This window comes from Trematomus bernacchii, unplaced genomic scaffold (assembly GCF_902827165.1).
Source record: "Trematomus bernacchii unplaced genomic scaffold, fTreBer1.1, whole genome shotgun sequence".
NCBI lineage: Eukaryota > Metazoa > Chordata > Actinopteri > Perciformes > Nototheniidae > Trematomus > Trematomus bernacchii.
In genome coordinates, this window is record NW_022987720.1 from 17,674,057 (window position 1) to 17,695,440 (window position 21,384).

The 21,384-nt window shown below is 40.1% G+C and overlaps 5 protein-coding genes across 8 annotated transcripts; 1 reads left to right on the top strand and 4 right to left on the bottom strand.

Annotated features, from left to right (window-relative positions):
- Positions 1–566: 566 nt before the first annotated feature.
- cldnk (claudin k) lies at positions 567–2,723 on the bottom strand. The gene is made up of 2 exons (XM_034142398.1): positions 2,427–2,723; positions 567–1,677 (listed from the first exon to the last, which is right to left on the bottom strand). Exon 2 carries the CDS (start codon positions 1,483–1,485, stop codon positions 838–840), a length of 648 nt encoding a protein of 215 aa, XP_033998289.1. The 5' UTR covers positions 1,486–1,677; positions 2,427–2,723; the 3' UTR covers positions 567–837.
- A 426-nt stretch (positions 2,724–3,149) lies between these two features.
- Positions 3,150–6,362, bottom strand: btr02 (bloodthirsty-related gene family, member 2). 3 transcript variants are annotated; one of them, XM_034142395.1, is made up of 8 exons: positions 6,222–6,362; positions 5,685–5,760; positions 5,093–5,365; positions 4,732–4,809; positions 4,396–4,644; positions 4,165–4,312; positions 4,035–4,061; positions 3,150–3,719 (listed from the first exon to the last, which is right to left on the bottom strand). In XM_034142395.1, the coding sequence occupies exons 1-8, from the start codon at positions 6,323–6,325 to the stop codon at positions 3,175–3,177; spliced, it is 1,500 nt and encodes a 499-aa protein (XP_033998286.1). In that variant the 5' UTR covers positions 6,326–6,362; the 3' UTR covers positions 3,150–3,174. The 3 variants fall into 3 exon arrangements, with proteins under 3 accessions (XP_033998286.1, XP_033998288.1, XP_033998287.1); XM_034142397.1 differs by having other exon boundaries at positions 5,667–5,760; positions 6,222–6,242; XM_034142396.1 differs by lacking the exon at positions 5,685–5,760 and having other exon boundaries at positions 6,222–6,309.
- A 1,247-nt stretch (positions 6,363–7,609) lies between these two features.
- On the bottom strand, positions 7,610–9,389 carry LOC117492249 (GTPase IMAP family member 4). The gene is made up of 2 exons (XM_034142399.1): positions 9,371–9,389; positions 7,610–8,668 (listed from the first exon to the last, which is right to left on the bottom strand). Exons 1-2 carry the CDS (start codon positions 9,387–9,389, stop codon positions 7,641–7,643), a joined length of 1,047 nt encoding a protein of 348 aa, XP_033998290.1. The 3' UTR covers positions 7,610–7,640.
- Positions 9,390–10,583: 1,194 nt separating this feature from the next.
- rsad1 (radical S-adenosyl methionine domain containing 1) lies at positions 10,584–19,367 on the top strand. Of its 2 annotated transcripts, XM_034142623.1 has the most exons (10): positions 10,584–11,018; positions 11,904–12,037; positions 12,123–12,327; positions 12,743–13,108; positions 13,812–13,875; positions 13,956–14,103; positions 14,353–14,407; positions 14,560–14,663; positions 16,695–16,847; positions 19,224–19,367. In XM_034142623.1, exons 1-9 carry the CDS (start codon positions 10,869–10,871, stop codon positions 16,837–16,839), a joined length of 1,371 nt encoding a protein of 456 aa, XP_033998514.1. In that variant the 5' UTR covers positions 10,584–10,868; the 3' UTR covers positions 16,840–16,847; positions 19,224–19,367. The 2 variants fall into 2 exon arrangements, with proteins under 2 accessions (XP_033998514.1, XP_033998513.1); XM_034142622.1 differs by lacking the exon at positions 19,224–19,367 and having other exon boundaries at positions 10,586–11,018; positions 16,695–17,315.
- rasd2 (RASD family member 2) lies at positions 19,007–21,001 on the bottom strand. Its single transcript, XM_034142624.1, has 2 exons — positions 19,801–21,001; positions 19,007–19,684 (listed from the first exon to the last, which is right to left on the bottom strand). Exons 1-2 carry the CDS (start codon positions 20,321–20,323, stop codon positions 19,173–19,175), a joined length of 1,035 nt encoding a protein of 344 aa, XP_033998515.1. The 5' UTR covers positions 20,324–21,001; the 3' UTR covers positions 19,007–19,172.
- Between the last annotated feature and the right edge of the window lie 383 nt (positions 21,002–21,384).

Consider the following 21,384-nt stretch of genomic DNA (forward strand, 5'->3'; position numbering starts at 1 on the left):
GATGATGCTTTTTCCACTGTGGCTTGTAACATCCCACATAAAATGCATTCACACAGAGAGACACTGACAGATAGGCACGCACACATGTATTACAAACTTGTACATTCTGTGTTGATCTGTATTTAACTTAATATCATAACTTTTTGGATATTCAAGATAGGTGATTGGATGTAATCTTTAGCAATATCAGTCAATTCTTGACTAATGTGTTTTTGACAAAGAGTAGGAGGTTCTCTGAGATACCGCAATAACTTGTACTATGAGAGCTGTTAACCATTTATATGTTGTGAAAGAAAGATAATTTGTTTTTCTTTGTCCCTGGTACGGGTAGCCGAGGCAGGGAAAAGGAGATGGAAGATAGGAGATAGAGGACGACGCACAACAATATGGCACCACAAGCAAATGTACACACATCTCCATTGTTCTATTGTTCCTCTCCACTCAGCAGAACCCCTAGTAGTGTTTAAACAAAGGAGCAAAACAAAGATTTTTATTTAAAACTACTGTAGCTTACTGCTTCTCTCACACAATAAGATTTTGTATCGTAAAAATGTGAAAAAACACAATTTCCCTCAGTAGAGGACCAAAAACGTTTATTGTATTTTACAGTGACAGACAGAGAACAAGGTTATTGAAGGATATCAGATATGAAATAATAAAATAAGTTCAATTCTCCCTAAACAGCCTCCTGTGGCTTTTCAGAGAGAAAAAAACTAACTGGAATAACACTAAATATAAAATAATTACAAGGAGCAAGATCAAAAGAAGAGAAATATGGGTTGGTCATCGTTTGGGGTGTATTTGTGGGACTTGAAGGCTTTCAGAAATGTTGGAAACTCAAACATAACCTTTGACTTGGCTGGCGGGTGCCCTGCGAGGACTACTCTCTCCACTGCTGAAGGTGGGAGAGCCTGGGAGGCCAGGGGGGCTTGACCCAGTGTAGATCAGAGACCCCCCAATGAGAAGCAAGGCTGATGCACCCCAGCCGATGTAAAGGGCAGGGCCCAGCTCACGCTTGTGTGGGGCTGCGACATGTGGATCGTAGAAATCTCTGATGATGGAGTGGGCAGTCCAGCAGACGGGCACTAGGTAGAGGAAACCTGCGATCGCAAAAATGGCGCCAGAGATACGAGCAATACGGGCCTTACTACTGCTTACGCCAATGCACTTGGTGCACTTGACTCCCAGGACCCCTAGAGCTAGACCCAGGCCACACATCAGGATGGAGAGCACAGTGAGGCCTCGGGCAGCCTGCATGTCACTGGGCAGAGCCAGCAAGCTGTCGTACACCTTACACTGGAACTGACCTGTGCTCTGAACAATGCAATTCATCCAAAGACCTTCCCAAATGATCTGTGCCGTCACTATGTTGTTACCGATGAAGGCAGTGACCCGCCACAGGGGCATGACACACACTATAAACCCACCGACCCACCCAACAATGGACATGATCAGGCCCAGCAATTGCATACCCGTGGTTGCCATGGTGAAAGGTGTTGTTTGAATCAGATGGATTTGTCTCTGTTTTTATTTCAGTCTTTGTTTGTTGCAGAGAGACTAATAATACAGTCCCACGACGAAATGTGACAGTCTACAGTACTGGAAACGTTGTGCGCCACTGCAGTCCTCAGTCTCCAGGTGATGAAGTTCAGCTTGGGTGAGACAAGGATAGGTATCCTGACATTCAGAAATTACAAAAAAAGGTAGAAACAATTTAAACATATAGTGCAACAAATCAGGTAGAAATTATTTCAAACTTTTAACTTCTAACAACAACAACAAGCATTTCATTAGTGAAGCATGAAAGCACTAAGTAAAGCATATATTTATCATAAATATGTTTGTTGCAAGGCCCATGTTTAGTGGATTCCAGTGAGGACCACAGAGAATAGCTGTCTTTGACACAGCTGTGGGTGTCGAGCTACGCCTTGCCTGGTGAGTGGATTATCTCAGAAAAAACATGAGGAGATTCTGAACACAAGCATCTTTCATGAAGGCTTTGTCGAGTGGGCCAGGAGAACCTATGTCATCTTTTTATTACAGCTCTCAGTTGTCCACATTTGACTAATTCAGTGAATAAAACCCTCCCAGCTCAATAAATCCAGGAGTTGCTCCATGACAAGGATTGATGGAAAAATGCCAAAAGAATAAGCTTTACCCAATAGACCCTTTTTGAGATAAATGTACAACCAATTGATACCCATCTGATGGGATTTCTATTACATTTGAACAAGTCATTTTCCTATTTAAGTCCTTTCAGGAAATGTGGCAAGCAGGAGCTAAACTCCTGGCTCCAACACCAAGAATACTTAAATACAAATTGCAATACAGCTAAACATAAGGAATTAGATACAATAGAATCGTTTTTTTTGTGAAATTAATATTTGAAATGTCACAGATGTACGAATATTGTAAAATATAATTACCTCAATGAAGTTTATCGGACTCTCGCTTCCTCTTGGTTCACAGGTTATTGTTGCTGGTCCTTTGCTTGTGTGGAGGGTTTGGATCCCAAAAGTTGTGAATGACGGCCCTGAGATATTCAGTTCGGTCCACAGGAAGGCTGCAGAGCAGGGGAGGCTCTATCTCAGAGGTCAGCTTAACTGAAGAGGGTCGATCAGCTTCGACACCCAGCACTGGACTGGAGATGGGGCTGCCCTCGGAGATGCCAGCGCAAGTCTGTGCGGCAGTGGGCAGAAGCATGCGCTTGTGTGCACGACCATGTAAGTGTGTGAATGAGTGAATGTGTTTGAGTGTGTCTCCCAGTGCCTGGTGTACAAGCACAATGCCCTGCTGTTTGGCTCGGCCCTCCCTTCCCTGCTCTTCGTCAACCTCTGTCCCAACCCTGCATCCATCCAACTCTGCCACCCAGTTTCTCCTCTTTTTGTGACTTTGACTCACTTGTTCATTTATAAGAGTCTTCTTTTTTCTTCTACCCTCCTCTTTCCCTTTCAATCTGTTTATGGGTTTCATTGAAGTTTTCGAGTGTAGGGAGTCAGTCCTTATGCAACCTCTCGTTCACTGTTCTGACAAGAAAAATGTATTTCATTGTTCATATGGATCTGTTATTAAATTAATATATTTGACACACTTCATTGAAACTGAAAAGATAATCACGACAAATTATAATAATGATACTGGAGATTTATAAATATAAAATAAGAAGTGTGAAGTTTAGATGCTGCAGAAACTAGAAGAGATGATTAAGGGAGCATCGTTTTTTCCGCCATGCAGGCGACCAGGACTGAAGAATGGATGAAGCCTGTCGGTAAATGTATCTGTGAAGGTGTAAATGTGGACTCCTGATTCTGCGCAGTAGAAGGATACACGGCCTTCTGTGTAGTCCAGAAACACGCCCACCTTTCTGGGTCTCTGCTCTAGAGCCAACGGCGTGACAGGAGAAGTGTTGGCTATAAACTGGCCGCCAGCCTTCAGGCTTAAAGTCCAGAAACCATTTGCAGGGCACACGGTGAACTTGCCCTTCCTGTTTATCGATTGTCTGACAACACCCAGGTTCCACTCGATCTTCTCCCCAACCTCCACCTCCCAGTAGCATCTCCCGCCGCTGAGACTCTCTTTGGCCAGCACGTTCGCCACACGGTCGAACCGTTTGGGGTTATCTGGAAGCTCCCGAAGCTTGTCCGTGTGTCTCACCTGTTTTCTGTCCTCTGAGACAGAGAGGAAGGGGTGGGCTGTCTTAGCGCTCAGATTGACATCCACTAAGAAAAACAAAGGACAAAAGGTCAACAATAGGTCAAACAGCATTGACATCCTTGGCACTGTGAAACTACTGGGGTTGGTTCAACTCTAACCTGGTATCAGCTGATTAAATGGCTGCTATGAGTCACTATCATTTATATTATAATGCTTTGGATGGGCCAAATGAGCAAACAGCAAATAATTGCACGTTTCAAAAGTGAAACTTGGTAGTAGTAGCAGTTTTGAACACGCTTATCGCTGTGAGTAAAACCAAACATTTGTGTCAGTGATCAACAATGTGAGTAGACGTTGTTTCTGTGTAAATGAAGCCTTACCTGCGTATTTCTCTATTCTCTTAAGTTCTGTAAAAGAAGAGTAGAAACAAGAAAATAGGAAACACCATCAGATTATAGCAGAATGCTTATTTAATGACTTAATAGACAAGGTAATAGTCACATTACTCACCAGATTTTGAGAGCCTATTGACGTCCACCTTTATCTTTTCCATTACGTCTGCCAGTGCTCGTCTGGTGACCCCAACACAAGGGTCAGTTTCTATGGTAACCCTGGACCAGTCCTTCATCTCAGACGGGCTCATTGTGGGAACAATGGTCTGCATGAAATAAACCAAGTTTTAACTAATGGTACACAGTTACCATTATGATTATATGGGTAGAAGAAGGTGAGGATGCTTACCACTGTAACTTGTTCTGTATCATCGCCCTGCTCACTGTTTCCAGGAACCTGGGGATCAGGTTCAGGGGTCTCCTTCTTTAGGGTCTGAATCTCCTGTTCGATCTCTTTCACCAGTGTTTCTACTTTCTTTTCCTCCTCCCTCTGCCTTCCCTCGATTGCGTCAACAACTGCTTTGTGATTCTTTTCCATAGCTTGTACGAGGGCAGAGAAGACTTTCTGGCTCTCTCGCACCTCTCTGAGGTAAGAGTTCTGATTGGACATCGTCATGAAGCATTATTACACTAAATACATTTGCTTTAAACATAGATTTGAAAGATGCAAAGTTGTTTAACTCACCTTTTGAAGCTCAAGAGCATATTTTAACCTTTCTATTTTCTGCAGCCTTTCCTGAATCATTAGCTCAACATTTATAACCTGTAAGAAATACAAAAGAAATACATTTATATAAAGCAATATCACACATTTACAATTATGGGGCATACTGTATGTCCTTAGACCATTCAGAGGCTAAAAAAAGAGGAATATAAGCATACACAGATATATTTATTGAAGGAATACTTCACCACCATTAGCTCATCCTGTGTTACCTTGAATTCTTAAAGAAAACATCGATTTTTCTCACGTTTCAGCTTTAAATAAAACAATTCAAAACCCGACAGATCATTAATTAATAATTTTTGAAAACACAATAAAGTACCAATTCCTCATCAGGTGGTTTCTCTGGCCGAGTCTTCCTGTAGTTGTCCGAGACCTCAGCCAGAATGTGGTTGACACTGAGGTCGGGCCTGTCGGAGAACAGCCTCCTACAGTGCGGGCAGTATTTGGACTGGTGTCGTGTCCAGTATTGGCAGAGACAGGACAAGCAGAAGCTGTGTCCACATGGTATGGTCACTGGACTGGTGAAGATGTCTCTACACAGAGAGCACAAGAAGTGCTTTTCGGGCAGGAGGCTAATTGTAGAGGCCATACCCTGTAAATAACAATGACATGTTAACAAAGTATGAGGAAGCTATTGTGGTACCTATGGTAGATAAGCTTGCACTTAAAGGGTTGTTTTGTTTGGATAAAAAGATAAAACATAAAGAACCAGTAAGCTGAGGGCGATGTTGTACTGTACCTCTGAAATGGATTCCCATTTTATGAGGAAATATAATTTGTTATGGAAAAGAGCAGTAACATTAGAAAGCTAATAGTTGAACAATGTCGTATTTGTTACTGAAAACACATCACTTGTGGAAAAATTATTACATTCCATCTTGAACTATAATAACCTGTCAGTGACTGCTTACATTTCTTTTAAAGCATAAGGAAAGAAAAGCACTTTCCCGAGATAAATGGGACGCCATGTTCTTGAAGATTGCCCTCCTGTCGTGTTATGCAATGATACACAAAGGACAGGAAATGTGATTTTTCTTGTTAATCCACTGAAGTTACATTCATTCAGTGGAAAAGCTCCCCACAGTGAAGCCTACCCTTGTCTTCTTATTGTTATTGTCACAGATGTTTGTGTCAAGAGGTATTTCTTTGTGATCAAGTACAGATATGCTTTCAGAGAACGGAAGCAGCTCAAATATTACTGGAAGTATGTGGTCAAACAAGTAGTGATAAACTATTTGTTTGACACCCTGAGCTACAATACAACTCAACACAAAGCAATTACTGAAATGTTAAGCCCTGACTACATTGCACTCCTACATTAAAGCAGGAAACACCCTCTGAAACATTCATGAAGGATTGATCTGGTTTTCCTAGGAAATAGGGCAGCTCTTCCAAAAATGAAACTGAATGTAATGTTACAACATTTACTCAGCAGAGAGTGATCTTACCTTTCAAAGTCGATCTTGTCCAGATAACACAGCGGCCACACCACACTGCTTCTATTCCCAGTTTCAGGTAGAGACTGCAAATGATTTACACTCAACAGGTGCATTAGGGTGTGTGTGTGTGTGTGTGTCTCTGTGTCTAGAAAAGGGGTAGTGCTTTTTAGACAATGGCACTCTCAGTTGAAACTCCACCCTGGATGTTATCTGAGCTTCTCTTCAACTAACCTATGGCAAGACACTAGGAAATGTTAGAGGCTGAATAAAATGTCATGTGGCCATCAAACAATTAACTCTCACGTGTGCTATCACAAATAAAATAAAAACTAAATGTATCCAAAATACTAATTTACAGTTTAAATCAGACATTAGATTCACTTTTGTTATCCATTAACTATTCCCTTCAGCTGCATATAAAACAAGTCTTGTTCCAGTTTCAACCTAAAGGGAGTTGTTCAGATTTCCCATCTACGTTGGTTGAAGTCAGCCTTAAAGCTACATATAGTACAGGTAGATACAAGAGAAGATCATATTTTATTGTCACTTTAGTCCTGACAAACAGGTCCTAATAAGTCAATAGCATGCTTACAGTATCCAAATGTATTCTAAGTAAAATCCTGCAAAGTAAATATCTAAGTATTATCAGCTACATTTACTTTAAGCTAAAGTATTCATTATGCAGTCAGTGTTTTACTCTGATGTTTTGCCTATTCCTATTGCTGATGTATTTATGTATATATGCATTTTAAAAGTTGTTTACTATTCTTTATAGTGTCACTGTGTTGTGATCAATTATCTTTCCCAAAAAGTAGGACTTATTTTCTTAGACCATTAAAGGTGGGGTATGTAATTTTGGAGAAACCAGCTCGAGTGCGCTAGAATTTGAAAATACACAACCTCTTCCTTCAGACTTCCTTACAGAGCCCCTCCTCCAACACACACGAACGCGCACATGACCAATGAGGGCACGAGATAAGTTTGTGCACAGATGGAAGGCTGGCAGGCAGGTAGGCCATCCAGTTATTTTAGCCGGGCCGGCTAAAATGATTGGTCGTGCTTTTTACAGTACTACAGCTTCCACAGATGACATTTTTTTATGTATTTATTGTCAAAGCATTTAATGTATTCATTGCTATCGGGGTGTTAAGAGCATTCCATGGAATATAACAAAAAGTGTTTCTGAAATAAATGACATACCCCACCTTTAAGGAACACTTACTGATAATAGTTTTCTGTTTGTTTACTGGACAGTACACGTTACAAGTATGAGAAATTGTAATTGGAAATGTAACTAAATATATAAGACATATGCAGTGGAGTAAAATGTTTTAGATTTACCTCTTAAATTGTGTGGGGTAGAAGGTACAAATCATAATTCTCAAGTATTTCATAAGCTAGTAAAACTCATACTTGGTCTACTGCACGCTAACAGGGACGAGTATTTACAAAGAAGCGATTGATGAAGATTGAGTTGAAGTTGAGTCTGGCAGGAGGAGCCACTCTGTCCTCCATGTGCTCTACAGCCACCTGGGCTGTTCCTCCGGCCGATCCACCTACTGCACCACCTATGATCCCATAAAGAACCATCCCTCCTGGCCCCTCTATGGACCCGAACAGTGCCCCCATGACAGCTCCCACAACCAAACCTGTCCCAAGTCCTCTAGCCAGGGATGTTCTGAGCCATCCGTTGTCCATCTCTGCCATGGCTCTGATCTCTGCGCCTACATTTGCGACGTAGGTGTCCTTCTGTTGGTACAGCTCCCCCGCTATGTACTGCTTTTCCATCTCAACCAACGCCTTCTCTATCTCCCCTTCCCTCTGCTTCTTCAGCCTCTTCTCCTCCTTCTTAACATATTCATCTGCCTTCTGGAAAGTTCTGCTGGAGAAGAATGCCCCTCCCAGGGACGCCACCATCCTCTCTATCTTCTTCAGCAGCTCTCTGTCCGAGCGTCGATCCCTCCAGTTCTTGCTGAAAATGTGAAAGCGTCCGCCGTACTGCTCGATCAAATCTCTCAGGAGCCAGTCAGTCTTCTCCGCCCTGTCTTCCAGGGCAGGTAGCTCCAGGTTTCCTCCGTAGGCCAGGAGGACAATACAATGCCTTAGACAGTGTCTACCATACCGCTCCATCATCATTTTGGGGGTTTTCATTTCATTTTTGGAGATTTTTTCCAAGTCAAAGGTGACAAGAAAGGCATGTGGACCAGGAGAGCATAAGCACTTAGACTTCCTCAGCTCCATCTCCCTCTTGACTTGACATATACCCTTGTCATAGATGTTTGGTGCATTGATCACAGCCACTCGTCTACCAGACAGCACTCCAGTATTCTTTGTGCATTCAGAAATACTGGTGATATCCTTAGTAAAGGCCTCCCTCCCAAGTATGTAGTTTGTTAGTAGGAACTGCGAAGGTCCACAGCTACTGATCAGCATGAGCCTTAATTCTGTAGGAGATCCTGCGAAGAGATCAGTTGAAAGTGAGATCGAAGTAACAACACATACAGTACATGCAATGTGTATTTGTTTACATGTATCAGTGTTATTGAACATGCATCAATCTCATATGCAATAGGTCGCACGAGAGGCTGACATATTGTAAACATTAAGTGAAAATGAATCATATCTCTAACACTCAAAGAGTAACTCATACTAGGTTGTGTGCCATATATTAAAACTGCCAGTTATTGCTGTTCCTCTATGTTAATGGCTTTTTTTTGTTTGGTTGCTTTTATTTTTATTTGATATTGGTTAAGGCTGTGCTTTTCTAACAATCCTATTTTATTCAGAGACATTTTTTTGTAGCTAATTAATATTTCTCTACAATCCATAGCAATGATGTGAGGCTGTGCTTTGAGCTGATTGCTATTGACATAAACACGAACGGAACATGCTGATTATCTCACCATGCTAACTGTTGCTAATAAGCACAAAACAAAGTACGGCTGACTAATGGTAACGCCACAAGTTAGTTTTACAAATATTAGATCATAAACCGAGAACAAACTGACACTGCCATGCTGCTTGGCTTAAAACCAAGACTTCTTGTAAAGGTTGATAAATCGCATGCATACTGATGAACCCAGCTTTTTAGCTTTGTTAGTTAAAGTGAAGCAGAGTCATTTGTTTACCCCCTGTTTATCCTAATGCAGTGACCTTACCTTTCTTCCTCTTATCCATTTTGTAGATTTTACAGCACAGATTCGCTCTTTCAAATTGGATTCTCACAGAGTTTGCAGCTTCTCACTGGACTGAGGTCATCACCATAACTGTGCCATGTATTCAATGAAAACACATCCCCCTCTTTCTCTCCCTCTCTCTCTTGATTAGGTAATAGGTATCAGATTTAATATTAGTGGAAAATGGCCACAGGGGTGAAAAGCTGGCAGTGAGCACATTCCACATTAACATTTATTGACATCCCTAATTAAATAATTAAAAGTTCGTAATAATTTACAGCGTTATGTACCTTTGTACTTTGGAAAAACTGAAGCGTGAAATAACAGCAGGATTTATATATTTTCTTTGTGGTGGATGAGGTGTTTTTCTTTTTAATGTTTTTTTTATAATCATCATCGTCATAATCATCATCGTCATCACAACAAACCCTCAAGTGTTAATCACCACTGATCAGAGGTCATTATTTTAAGAGGACAAGAACAGACTAAGGAGTTGTCGGTCCTCCAGCAAAGCTAGGATGGCTCTTACCTCACAATGATGTCGGCATTTAATTAACTGTAACCTTGATTAGTAAATTATTTTATGAATATATAAACACTGATTTTAAAGGTGACATTTGCAAGCTTATCTCACTGCCAGCCAACCAGAAAGTGTATTATTCCTGGCCTCAGAGAAATCAATAGCTAATTAAAGTAGTTCATCCTGCAGAGCACACATTTATTTTCTAAATATAGGCTCGTGTCCTTATGTGTTGTCACTTATACAAAAAATACATGTGTTTAAAATAACTAATCACATGCAAAATGTCCAACATGAATAGATACAAACATGGTAAGCTCTGTGGTCAGGGGTGTTATAGTATTGTGTTTTTGTTTTTTAATCAGCTTTACATCAGGTGCATTGTTATTTTATGTTTTAAAATATATATTTTCATATAGATTAATACATTCAGTCTTGTTTTTTTGAAAAGGTAATTAATGTTCTTTTCAATTTCAAGCATTTAACATGAGTAAAGTGTGCATGAGAAGTTATTAACCATCATAGAAGAGAATGCAGAAAATGTTCGATTTACTTAAACTCAATACTCACCATGCATTTACACTTTTGCCAATTTATCAGATTTTGCATTTTAAATGTTACACAAGTGCAAACCGCCCATAGTAACACACAGTGGTGTGTGTTTGTGAACAAGTGACTCTCACGCCAGTAAAAAACAATTAAACAGCGCCACTGTGTGGTCACACTGTATAACACACAAAGAGGAAATCACATGTACGTATTTCCGGTTTCGAGCAACGTCACATGCAAAAGCAGGAAGCACTTTGTAAACATTACGCTACTTTGTAGTAACTTTAACCACATTGCTGTCATGCAAATTGACATAGCGTGTCTTCGTGATGGAGCCAGCCTGTTGCAGCTCTGCGGGAGCGTGTGTTGAAGTGAAGGAAACACCCAGACAGACAGACGTTTACTGACAGAATGATCAGAATGATGAGACACGCGCTGCACGAAGGGAGAGGAGCCCTCTGTCTGCGCAGCTTCTCGGAAACTAGAGGAGAGGTCATTGAGGATGTTCTTCAAAGGACAGACTCTGCACGCCTCACAAACGAGGCGTCTCTCTACGTGCACGTGAGCTGATTTGATCAGTGTACCTTATGCAAAGCAATGTGCACACCAATCCACTGCACATACTCACCGACCTATGTATAGAAAGTTTGCTAAACTGTCACATTCACCTCCCTCTTGAGATGTGAAGTTAGTTTTAGAATGGAGAACATTCGCTCTGGATCCATCAGCGTCTTCTTCCTCAGTTTCTGACTGTCGACAGTCAGAGGAAAGTTAGTTCACCTCCGAGCTGTGGTGTAAAGTAACTAGTAAATTGACTCAAGTACACTACTTAAGTACAATGTTGAGATACTAGTACTTTACTTGAGTATTTACATGTTTACGCTACTTTGTACTTCTGCCCCACTACAACTCATGTATTAAATACCTTTAGTTACTTTGAAGATTTGGATTAATGATTTGAATTATATTCAACACTTAAATAAAAATTAAGCTACCCTGCAGTATGCAAAGCCATTAAAACTAGCTGCACCTTTACCAGCTTTGAAAAACACATTCGTGCATCAATAAATATAATCAAAATATATGATGTATTATTCTGAAATGGGTTCATTTGCGTAATGAATACTTTTACTTGAGTAACATTTGCAATGCCGGACTTGTACTTGTAACAGAGTATTCCTAAACTCTGGTACTTCTACTTCTACTTAAGTAAGAAGTATAATCTTGTAAGTACAAGATCTGAGTACTTCTCCCAGGACAGTCAGCTCACACCCGAGCCCTCACTGTGAACTACAGAGTTTCTTATCAGGGAACTAATTCTCCTCTGACTGACAGTCTGTGAAACAAAGTAAGAAGACACTGATGGATGATCCAGAGTGAATGTCTGTTGAATTTTCCACCTAAGACTTAACTTAAACTTGTCCTTTCTCCTCTCCTCTTCCACAGTGGCCTTACTGTCTCAGAAGGTGTTCCTACTGCAACTTTAACAAATACATACCCAGACAGAACAATGATCACATGATGACCGAGTGCCTTCAGAGGGAGACTGAGACATTGCTGCAGCTCAGTCAGGTATCCTGGTATGGTGACTTGTTAAATTCCAGATTGAAATCAGCTTTGAACATGTGACTTCACCCCCCTTAACATTTAAATGTTTCCCTGCAGCATCACATCAGTGTTTTTTGGTGGTGGGACTCCAAGCCTGGCTCATCCCTCAACCATTGCTGCAGTCCTTGAAACCGTTTCCAGGCAGGCGAACCTCTCAGATACAGCTGAGGTCACACTGGAGGTCAACCCTACTCCTGTGGGAAGGTCAAAGTTAGAGGACTTCTTCCATGCAGGGGTGAACCGTTTCTCCATCGGGGTCCAGGTGAATACTCTATAAAATGCTTTTCACAGAAGATTAGATTATTTTAGCTTGTAATTGTTTGTTTTTCCTTGGGTCCAGCTATAATATCTCTGAAGTATTTACTTACTTATGCATCCAGAATACACATAATGCTAAATGTTCAGTTTTGGCGCTATGTCCATTTCATTTCTGCAGTTCATTTTTGCAAACATTTACAGAAAATTTGCCCTTTTCTTTGTTAGTTAATCATCAAAAACTGAAATACATTTAGCTTGTGTTACCTTATTTTAGTTGTCAGCTGGCAAAATAGTGTCAGCTGAATTTTGCCTGAAGGTAGCATTTTTTATTTAGTTGACCATTTCATAACAATATTCTACACTGCTTTTTTGCGTTTTACTTTCAGTTTACTGTAAGTAACCTGTTGTACATGGTCAAGTCTTTGCAGGATGAAGATTTGAAAGTCCTGGGAAGAGACCACAGCCCTCAGCAGGCTTTGCTAACTGTGGCAGAGGCCAGGAGGCTGTGTCCCGGGAGGGTGTCGGTGGACGTCATGTTTGGACGTCCCAAACAGAGCGTTGAATCCTGGGAGAATGAGTTGTCTGAGCTGTTAAGGGTGTGCGACGACCACGTGTCTCTGTACCAGCTAACATTGGAGCGAGGCACACAGCTGTTCAAACAGGTGCTGGAAGGAGAGGTGACCCTGCCCACTGAAGAGGAGACAGCAGAGATGTACCTGTGTGCCAGGAAGACCCTCCACCAGCACGGCCTCCTGCAGTACGAGGTGTCTAACTTTGCCAGACAAGTAAGTCCTCAGCAGAAAGACAGCACTCTCATTGTCCTCTGCTCCTTAGGAAACATTAAAACTTTTATTAACATAACAGGAAAGTTTGCAACGTTTAAAACACAAATAGATACAGTTAATTAAATCGACTCCAAGAGTAAACAAATTACAGCAATGGTCCTTGTAAAGGCAGCACTATGACAAAACAAATTGCTCCTATGACTACTTATTTAAATGTAGCTAAGGTGATATGGTTCTGTGCTGATATTTTTTATTTAGCTAAAACCAAAACAAATTTAAAGGGTATTTTTATTTATTTTCATTGTTGGAGATTCCTCTATGTAGTTGCACATTATGATATATCATTTTAAATGTGTGTTTGCTGAACTGTCAATATTTTTCTTTTAGATTTCTGACAAATCAGTCATGTGTAATTCAAATGTACATTTTATTAAAAAAAGAATTAATAAACCACAAGGAAAATACCTTTAAATACAAAAAATTATTAGGTAAAGAGTTCAAAAAGACATTGCTTCAGAATAAATGATTATAATTCGGAGAGATCCGCCTGACTAATAGTCCAGTTTCTGTTTGTTCCTAATGAAATGTCTCAAGCATCACTCCATCAACAGGGCAGATGTCTGTTCTGTTTTGCGCCATATTGCCTCGTGTCTGAGAGAAACAGTCACAATAACACAATAACACTTCACTTTGTGTTACGTAGAACGCAGTGAGTCATCACAACAGGAGCTACTGGAAGGGAACGCAGTACATCGGGGTCGGCCCAGGTGAGCTACTACCTAGAATAAAGGCAGTGCAATAGAGAATATTGTACTGGTTGAAAAGTTCAAATTGTTGTCTTTGGCAGGAGCTCACGGACGGTTTGTCCCTGTGGGGGAGGGAGGGGTCCTCCGCGAGGCCCGAACCCAGACTCTGGAGCCTGACATCTGGATGCGTGAGGTCCAGCAGAAGGGACATGCGACACGGAGGAGGATTCAACTCAGCCATCTTGAACTGTAAGCTTCACGACCTATAGTGTTGTGTTTGGTGATGAGTGTAATTGGTTAGTAAATGAAAGTGGGGCTGTCATGTCCATGTGAAATGTTACAACCCCAGTGTGAGAAACATGGTGTTATTTTACATGTTCTTGCTCTTTCAGATATTCTGTCCTCGTGAAACTCTATTATCCAATTGTTTACTCACTCCGTCCTAACAACTGTCAAGGCGACTGTGAGAATCTGTTCTCAAAGATTTCTCTCTGGCAGATTGGAGGAGGTGTTGGTGATGGGAATGAGAATGACGGAGGGCATCAATCACAAGGTGGATCTTTTGTACTTACATGAAATGCACTATTAGAACTTTAAAAAAAAAAAAATGTTTTACTTTGTTATATTCTTTGTCAACAAAAGGGATGTTCAGTGTTCAACACATCTTGAAAAATGTATAATTGATCATTTTCTGATATTCAACAGCATTGGGAGTTGTTTAGCCCTCAACTGGGCCTCCATGAAGTTTTTGGTACATCCAGCGACGTCCAAGAGTTGCTACAGAGAGGACAACTCATTCTTGATGAGAGGTGACTCATCATTATCATTTTTAAATACTTGAAGTTTGCAATTTCCCCTGACAAGAAAGACAATAGCGACTTGTGTAAGGCGAGTGTGAGGCAATTTATCTGCTGCTTATTTTCTTGATTAATTGTTTTGTCTAAAAAGTATCAACAAATAGTTCAAAATGTCAATGCCTATTTATCAAAGTCCAATGTTATGTCTTCAAATGTCTGTTTTTTTCAGTTAAAACCCCAAATATAATCAGTTTATTTGATATAAAAAAGAAAAGTAAAAGGAAGAAAATCGGCTTATTTGCAAGGCTAAAAACAGCAGTTTTTTATTTTGCATGTAAATTTACAGTTGATTGACTATCAAAATAGTTATTTAGTCAGTAATTCTTTTTTGGTTGAACTCATACCCCTGGTGATGCGATCTGATGTTTTTATCCTACTATATAAAGTTTTGGAAAATAGCAAGAGACATCACTTTAAGGGCATAACGTTTTACCTTGGCTTTATAGTAAATAATATATATGCATTATAAATATATTTAAGAGTGAAGGTTTAGTCGTGATACGGCTGAAGAACACGTTCCTCCCCGACTTTAAAGTACTGAATACTTGAGCTGTACTTGGCAGTAAACCCAGAAGCCAGAACATATTATATAAATGCAGCTTTTCTACATTTAACCAGCCCTTTTTCAAACCAAGGCCACTCTGTAAGAACACTTCACATAATAGTTCCTCTCTGCTACACCTGAAGAGTGGGTTGGACAATGCACTTGTAGAGAAAGGAAAGACTGATTGCCATGGAGATGCAATCTCTACATCATAGAACATAGAGCTAATCAGATGTTTGCCTCTTTATGATGTCATAACGATTTTTTGGCTTGTGTTACCATTAGCCAATAACCAACCAAGGTAACACCCCCACCTTATCACCTGAATCTCCTCCTAAAGCACCATGGTGTTCTTTTTAACCAAATATCTCTCAGAGGGGCGTGGGGAGTGGCTCCTTATTTTCATCTAAAGTAAAAGACACAGAATCAGCACTTTTGAAACAGGGCTGAAACAGAGGGGATTATGGGATGCTGCAATGCTCTGTTTGGTATTTGGAGCCATACACTTCAGAGACGTTTTGTATATATCTGAGAACTATAATATATTGATGAAAAACAGTATAATAGGGGACCTTTTAAGGTCAGAAGAAAATACTCAAACATGCAGAAATAATTGTATTATGTTTAAACCTACAGTAAGAAACAATAAGAAAGGAAACCTAATATCAACAAAACATCAGGGTTAATCCTCCCTACCGGTACTATAATTTCTCTTTCTGAAGGTTTCCAAAACACTCTTAGTCACTACAACGTCCTGCTGGGCCTATAGATTTCAATTGTAATCACACTTACAGACGCTGTCACATACTCGATCGCACCATGGGTACACGTTTAAATATAGAAACCACTGTCACATATCCCACAATGTTCGTATTTATAGAAATGATTGGACCACGTCATCAACCTCTCAAACTGACACTATCAAAATAGGCATTCCGTTCGTAATAATTGTTCTGTTGATCAACTAATCATTTCAGCTCTACTTTTCAGCACTCTAAAACGTACTTACTACAAATTCAGTTAGGAAATTGATAAAGCTGGAACCAGGGAATGTTTGGCATTCTTTTGGAAATAATAAGATAAGACTTTATTTAACCCCAAGGAAATTGTTGTGCCAGAGTTACAAAAATACAATAAACACAGCAGCTTAATAATAAAACTGTACACACTAACCGGACAGTAAAAAGAGCAATTAAATATCTACAGGAAACATTGACGGTCACATAATTAATGTACATATTAACAGTATTTAGTAGTGCAAAAAAAAACGTAGTGGCAGATACGTAATTGCACGTTATTATAGAACATTATTAATAATAATACATGTTATATTAGAGAATATAATTGTCACACACCTGATTTATCAGCTAGTAGTTGCATGCCTGTAATTGATTTTTCGAATGTCTTATCTGTCTTTGTTTTTCTTTCCCCGTTATCAGAGGCCTGCGCTGCTCCTGGGAGGGACTGGCCTTACTGGACAGCCTGCTGCCGGCTCTACTGGTGGAGCTGGAGAGAAGAGTCAGTCAGAGGCTACAGGAGGACGAGCATGCTAAAGGACAAACAAATAGGACCAGCCCACGGTGACAGTAATGGTAACAAAGGCAATATCTTTGGAGAAAGCTTTATTGAGGGTCTGGCGGACTGGACATGTAAAACAAATCCCCATAACAGACAGATATTTATTAAAACAACCCCACATATTTAAGTTTTATGTTGTGTATTGAAATTAATTATTTAAGCCTTTGCCATATTTTACACTGTTTTCTCTTTAGTGTTACTTTGCTGTTTAGTTGGCAGCACAACAATCCCCTATTTGTTTGTATGGAAATATAACAGGCCCCACAGGCTTTTATATTATATTGTATCTTTATCGCACTGTAAGTACCGTCATCACTCTGATTGGATAAGAACATTTGATGCTAATATATTTCATAAGGCCTTGAGGTGCTATCATGCAGTTATTGCTTGCGCTGAAACATTTCTTAATAGATCATTTCATTCCAATATGATTATTCCTCTCCCAGTACACCGGATATTGTGAGAATAAAAGTTTTAATTCATGGATACATTTGAGATTCATCTTTGTGAGTTAATTGTTTCCCTGGTCTGTAATGTCCTTGTGTTAGAACACATTAGTGAAGATCTACGGCTGATATGTTCAACAAACCTGAATCAAATGAATGTTATAAAATCTAATTAGCTGCTATTATTTGAAAATGTGTATGACTCATTCAGCAACATTTTAATTAAACTCGCTAAAAAAACATCTTGCAGGAAAGATGGTAAGAACATTTGTTTTTAAATGAATGTTACAGCCAGAGAGATTCATGAAAATGTACGGATCTAGTTTAGAAGTTTGCAAAGTTCACATTTGAATTAACAATGTCGCAGTGTTAATGTGTATGCACCTTCACAAGTGGAACATTTTGTTAACACTGGATTTTATTCTCCATAATTTCTTTAAAACATTTCAACGTGTATATCTTTAACTACAACTAATGCCAAAATATAAATGTGTAATACTATATTTATTGTCCTTTGACAGTCACTTTAGTTTGTAGAGTTAACAAGCAGTGGTAGATTTCCAGAGGAACCCCATTCTGTAATTATTTTATAACTAACTATAAAACATTTACATATTTGTAAAGATTAATTAGTGGATTTGTACTCCAAATGAGAATGTGAGTCTTTTCAAAGAAGACACAATTCCCTGTGTAATCATGTTTAGATGACAATGAAATTACTGACTCAGAGTAGCAATAATGGAAGCACCTGGAAGCGAATTAAATATATTAACTATTGTTCTGAATACAGTGTTCTCTTACCAGTAGCCACTTTAGTATACGCCTGGTATATCTGCTATAGGGAGTGTGTTACTCATGAGGCTATAATGATGACTGCATGGATACAGTCTCTGCTGTGTAGTAGTCACGACTCTCATGGTTAAGGTCTGGAGAACAGCTCACTCTGCTCTATGATTCATAAAGCAGGATGATGAGTCTGCTGCAGCACCTCTGTCAGCTACAGCAACTGAAATATGGTTTTCATTTATTTATATACAGCTGGGAATGCGAGCAAAATTGCATCAAATAATTTGATAGAGAATGTTCAAATGGATGTGTTATACACTGCCAAGCTTTAAAGTGCTGCTCTTGATATGGCACAAACCTTTTCAGTTCAATGCAGTATACTCGATAACTGACACACACCATCCTTTTTCACAAGTGAAGGACACTCTGAACAGACAGCCTACGCAATGGTTTCTTCAAAGAAACCCGTGGAGTGGGTTTGATATATTGGAAAGAAAAGGCTGAGTGTTTTAAAATTGAATTGCTACTCAGTGGTATATCAGGGTTTGTGTGGGCTCTCTCCATGGTGCTGATTTCAGAGTCCAGCATGTCTCTCACTCTCTCCCCTCTGTAATACGTGATGCTTTAACTCTTTGTTTCCCTCATTATGGTGACACATGAGTGTTTAGGCTATTTATAATTATTAGAAAACGTTGTTACATCTCAGCTCTTGGTACCATTCACAGCACTGTGGGAGGATTTAAAATTAGAGCTAACTGACGTGTTGTGAACGAATATAAGAAGAAGTTTAAGATCAGTGTGAGTCATCTCCTCACTATAATGAGGTCCCAAGATCCACTTGAATTAATTGCTGACGTGAACACAATCTAAGAATATCTACATCTCATTAATAAACTGCATGTTTGAAATAAAGTGAATGTTAGACCAGAAACACATATGACAATTGGAAATATTGTTTTTATTAACATAAGATAATATAAATTCAGTTACATACAAAAACAAGAAATGAATGCACTGGTCCAGCCATGTGCCGCAGAGTATAACTCCTTACATAATATGATATTGCAGCATACTACTACAATTGGTTTGATCGAGAAGGCTTGAAATTCATTGAATCTGACACCTCTCGGGTTTGTTGTGTTTGGTGCTTGATTTCAGCACCAGGCGCAGGTCGCTGGTGAAGCTCGGGCGGCACGCCAGAGGGTCCACTGCGGCACAGGGCGAACAGAGACCCCGGCTCCCTCTCCTGCCCCGCCGGCCGATGCACATCGACTGGTAGGTGAAGAGGGATATCATCTCATGCCGTGACGGAATTGTCTCGTCAGGTAGTCTGCCTACAGAGGCTAGGCCCCTGAACGCAGCTTCCATCCCAGTACCATCTTTAGCAGAGGTTTCGAAGAATGTCACATCCTCACCGAGGGCTTCTGCTACCTCTGACTGCCTGACGACTCTCTGCGCCTTCAAGTCCGCTTTGTTCCCACATATCACGACTGGTGGGACTCTTGGGAGATTACATTTCAGTAACTTCGCCTTAGCGTCTTTGATCTCGTTTAGAAACTCACAGACTTTATTGAAGGACTCTCTGTCATCCAAACTGAACACAAGCAGGAAGGTGTCACCTGGAGAGAAAGAGATTGAGATTGTTAAGGCATGTCATGTTATATTATATTCCTAAAACAAAACCGAATTCTACAGTTTATCAAAATCTGCAATGATTAACCATCAAGTGCCTCACCTGTCAGAATGGATAGCCTCCGTTTTGCAGGGAAGTCCCTCTCACTCGGGGCGTCCAGAATATCGATCTGGTATGCCTCCCCTCCTATGTAGAAGAGTTTTCTGTGGAAGTCCTCGATTGTGGGTTCGTATTGTTCTTCAAATTGTTTCCCCAAGAATCGTTGAAGGATGTTGGTTTTACCTACTTTTGGCGCGCCAAGCACCACTATTCTGTGACAGTTCTTGGGCTTGGCCAGACCCAGCTCCATCAGATCCACGGACCTATAGGGGAGTCGATCACTTGAAACCTGCCGATTTCCAGAACTGGATCTACTTTCAACCCCGTGTTGTCTCAAGTGCCCTTTCACCGTTTTGATGATGCCCATGCCTGTCTTGGATATATTTGAGACTTTGGGGTGCGTGAGTACTGGGATAAGGGCTGAGCTCTGCATGACTGGGTGCGTGATGCCTGATTGTTGATGCCTGGTGAGAGAGTTGAACGTTTCGAGGATTCCATCAACGGAAAGGTAAATCGTTGCGTTCATCTCCGTTTTCTTTCAAGCGTCCCCAGACACCAGAGGCTATCAAAATCTTACCGACCCAAGTTGCTTCCCCATGTGTGCGTAGAAACAGAGCCGAGAGGTGCCTCTTATATACACCCACAAACAGCGCAGTGCCTGCGTCACGCTTTCACACAGAGCAAACGCTCCTTATATAGAAAGACACAGCATGCAGCCCACAAACAAAAAACACACACGATCTCCTTTTTTAACTATTGCAGTTTTCCTTTGAAGGATTTAGGTCGATAAGTGTGGGAAGAGAGAGGAGTCAAAGGGAGAGGAGTTTCCCAAATCTATATGTTTGTGTCCAAAGACTCAAATAAACCAAATCAGACGTTTGTTCTGAGGCAAACCCTTGGGAAATTCTGATCTGTTCAAACCTAATCAATGATCTATTTTTAGCCATGTTCAGGTGTTGTCTTTATGGATGATAAATTAGCAGTCCTTCAGTTAAGCATCAATAAGATGGACACTGAAGGTTTGAACCCTACTAATTGTGGTTATCCTCTCCTAACAATGCTGTCATGTTGATAATAATCATTTTTTTGGCAGTTTTGTGGTAACCTGTTTTTTTTCATGTGTTTGTATTATGTTTGAAAAACCATCACGGTGTTTCTTAAAAAAAAGAGACTTGTATATTCCTGCTCAGCCTGACTATAAAAATCTGGAAATACAGAATTGTCAAAATGTGTTTATTTGTATCCAAAGAGTCTATTGAGTATGATAAGGAAAATGCCACACATTTAGTTCGTATTGTCCTGGAGTCTTTAAATCTTTAACAGACATGGAAAAAAGCAAGAAGGTTTTCCAAGTGTTTAAAGCAGTTTCAATGACAAATAATTTTAGTTGCGGGCACAAATACATTAAAATAGTCCAAATCAGACTTAAATTATGCTTTTGTACATTTTGTCCTGAGACAAATTCTTGTTATATTCTGATGTATTCAAACTTAATTACTGTACATTATGTTGGCTACTATGTTTTAGCACCTCACGTTTAGATGTCCACATTATAAATAAAAGAGGAATGACAGATAACTGACAAAA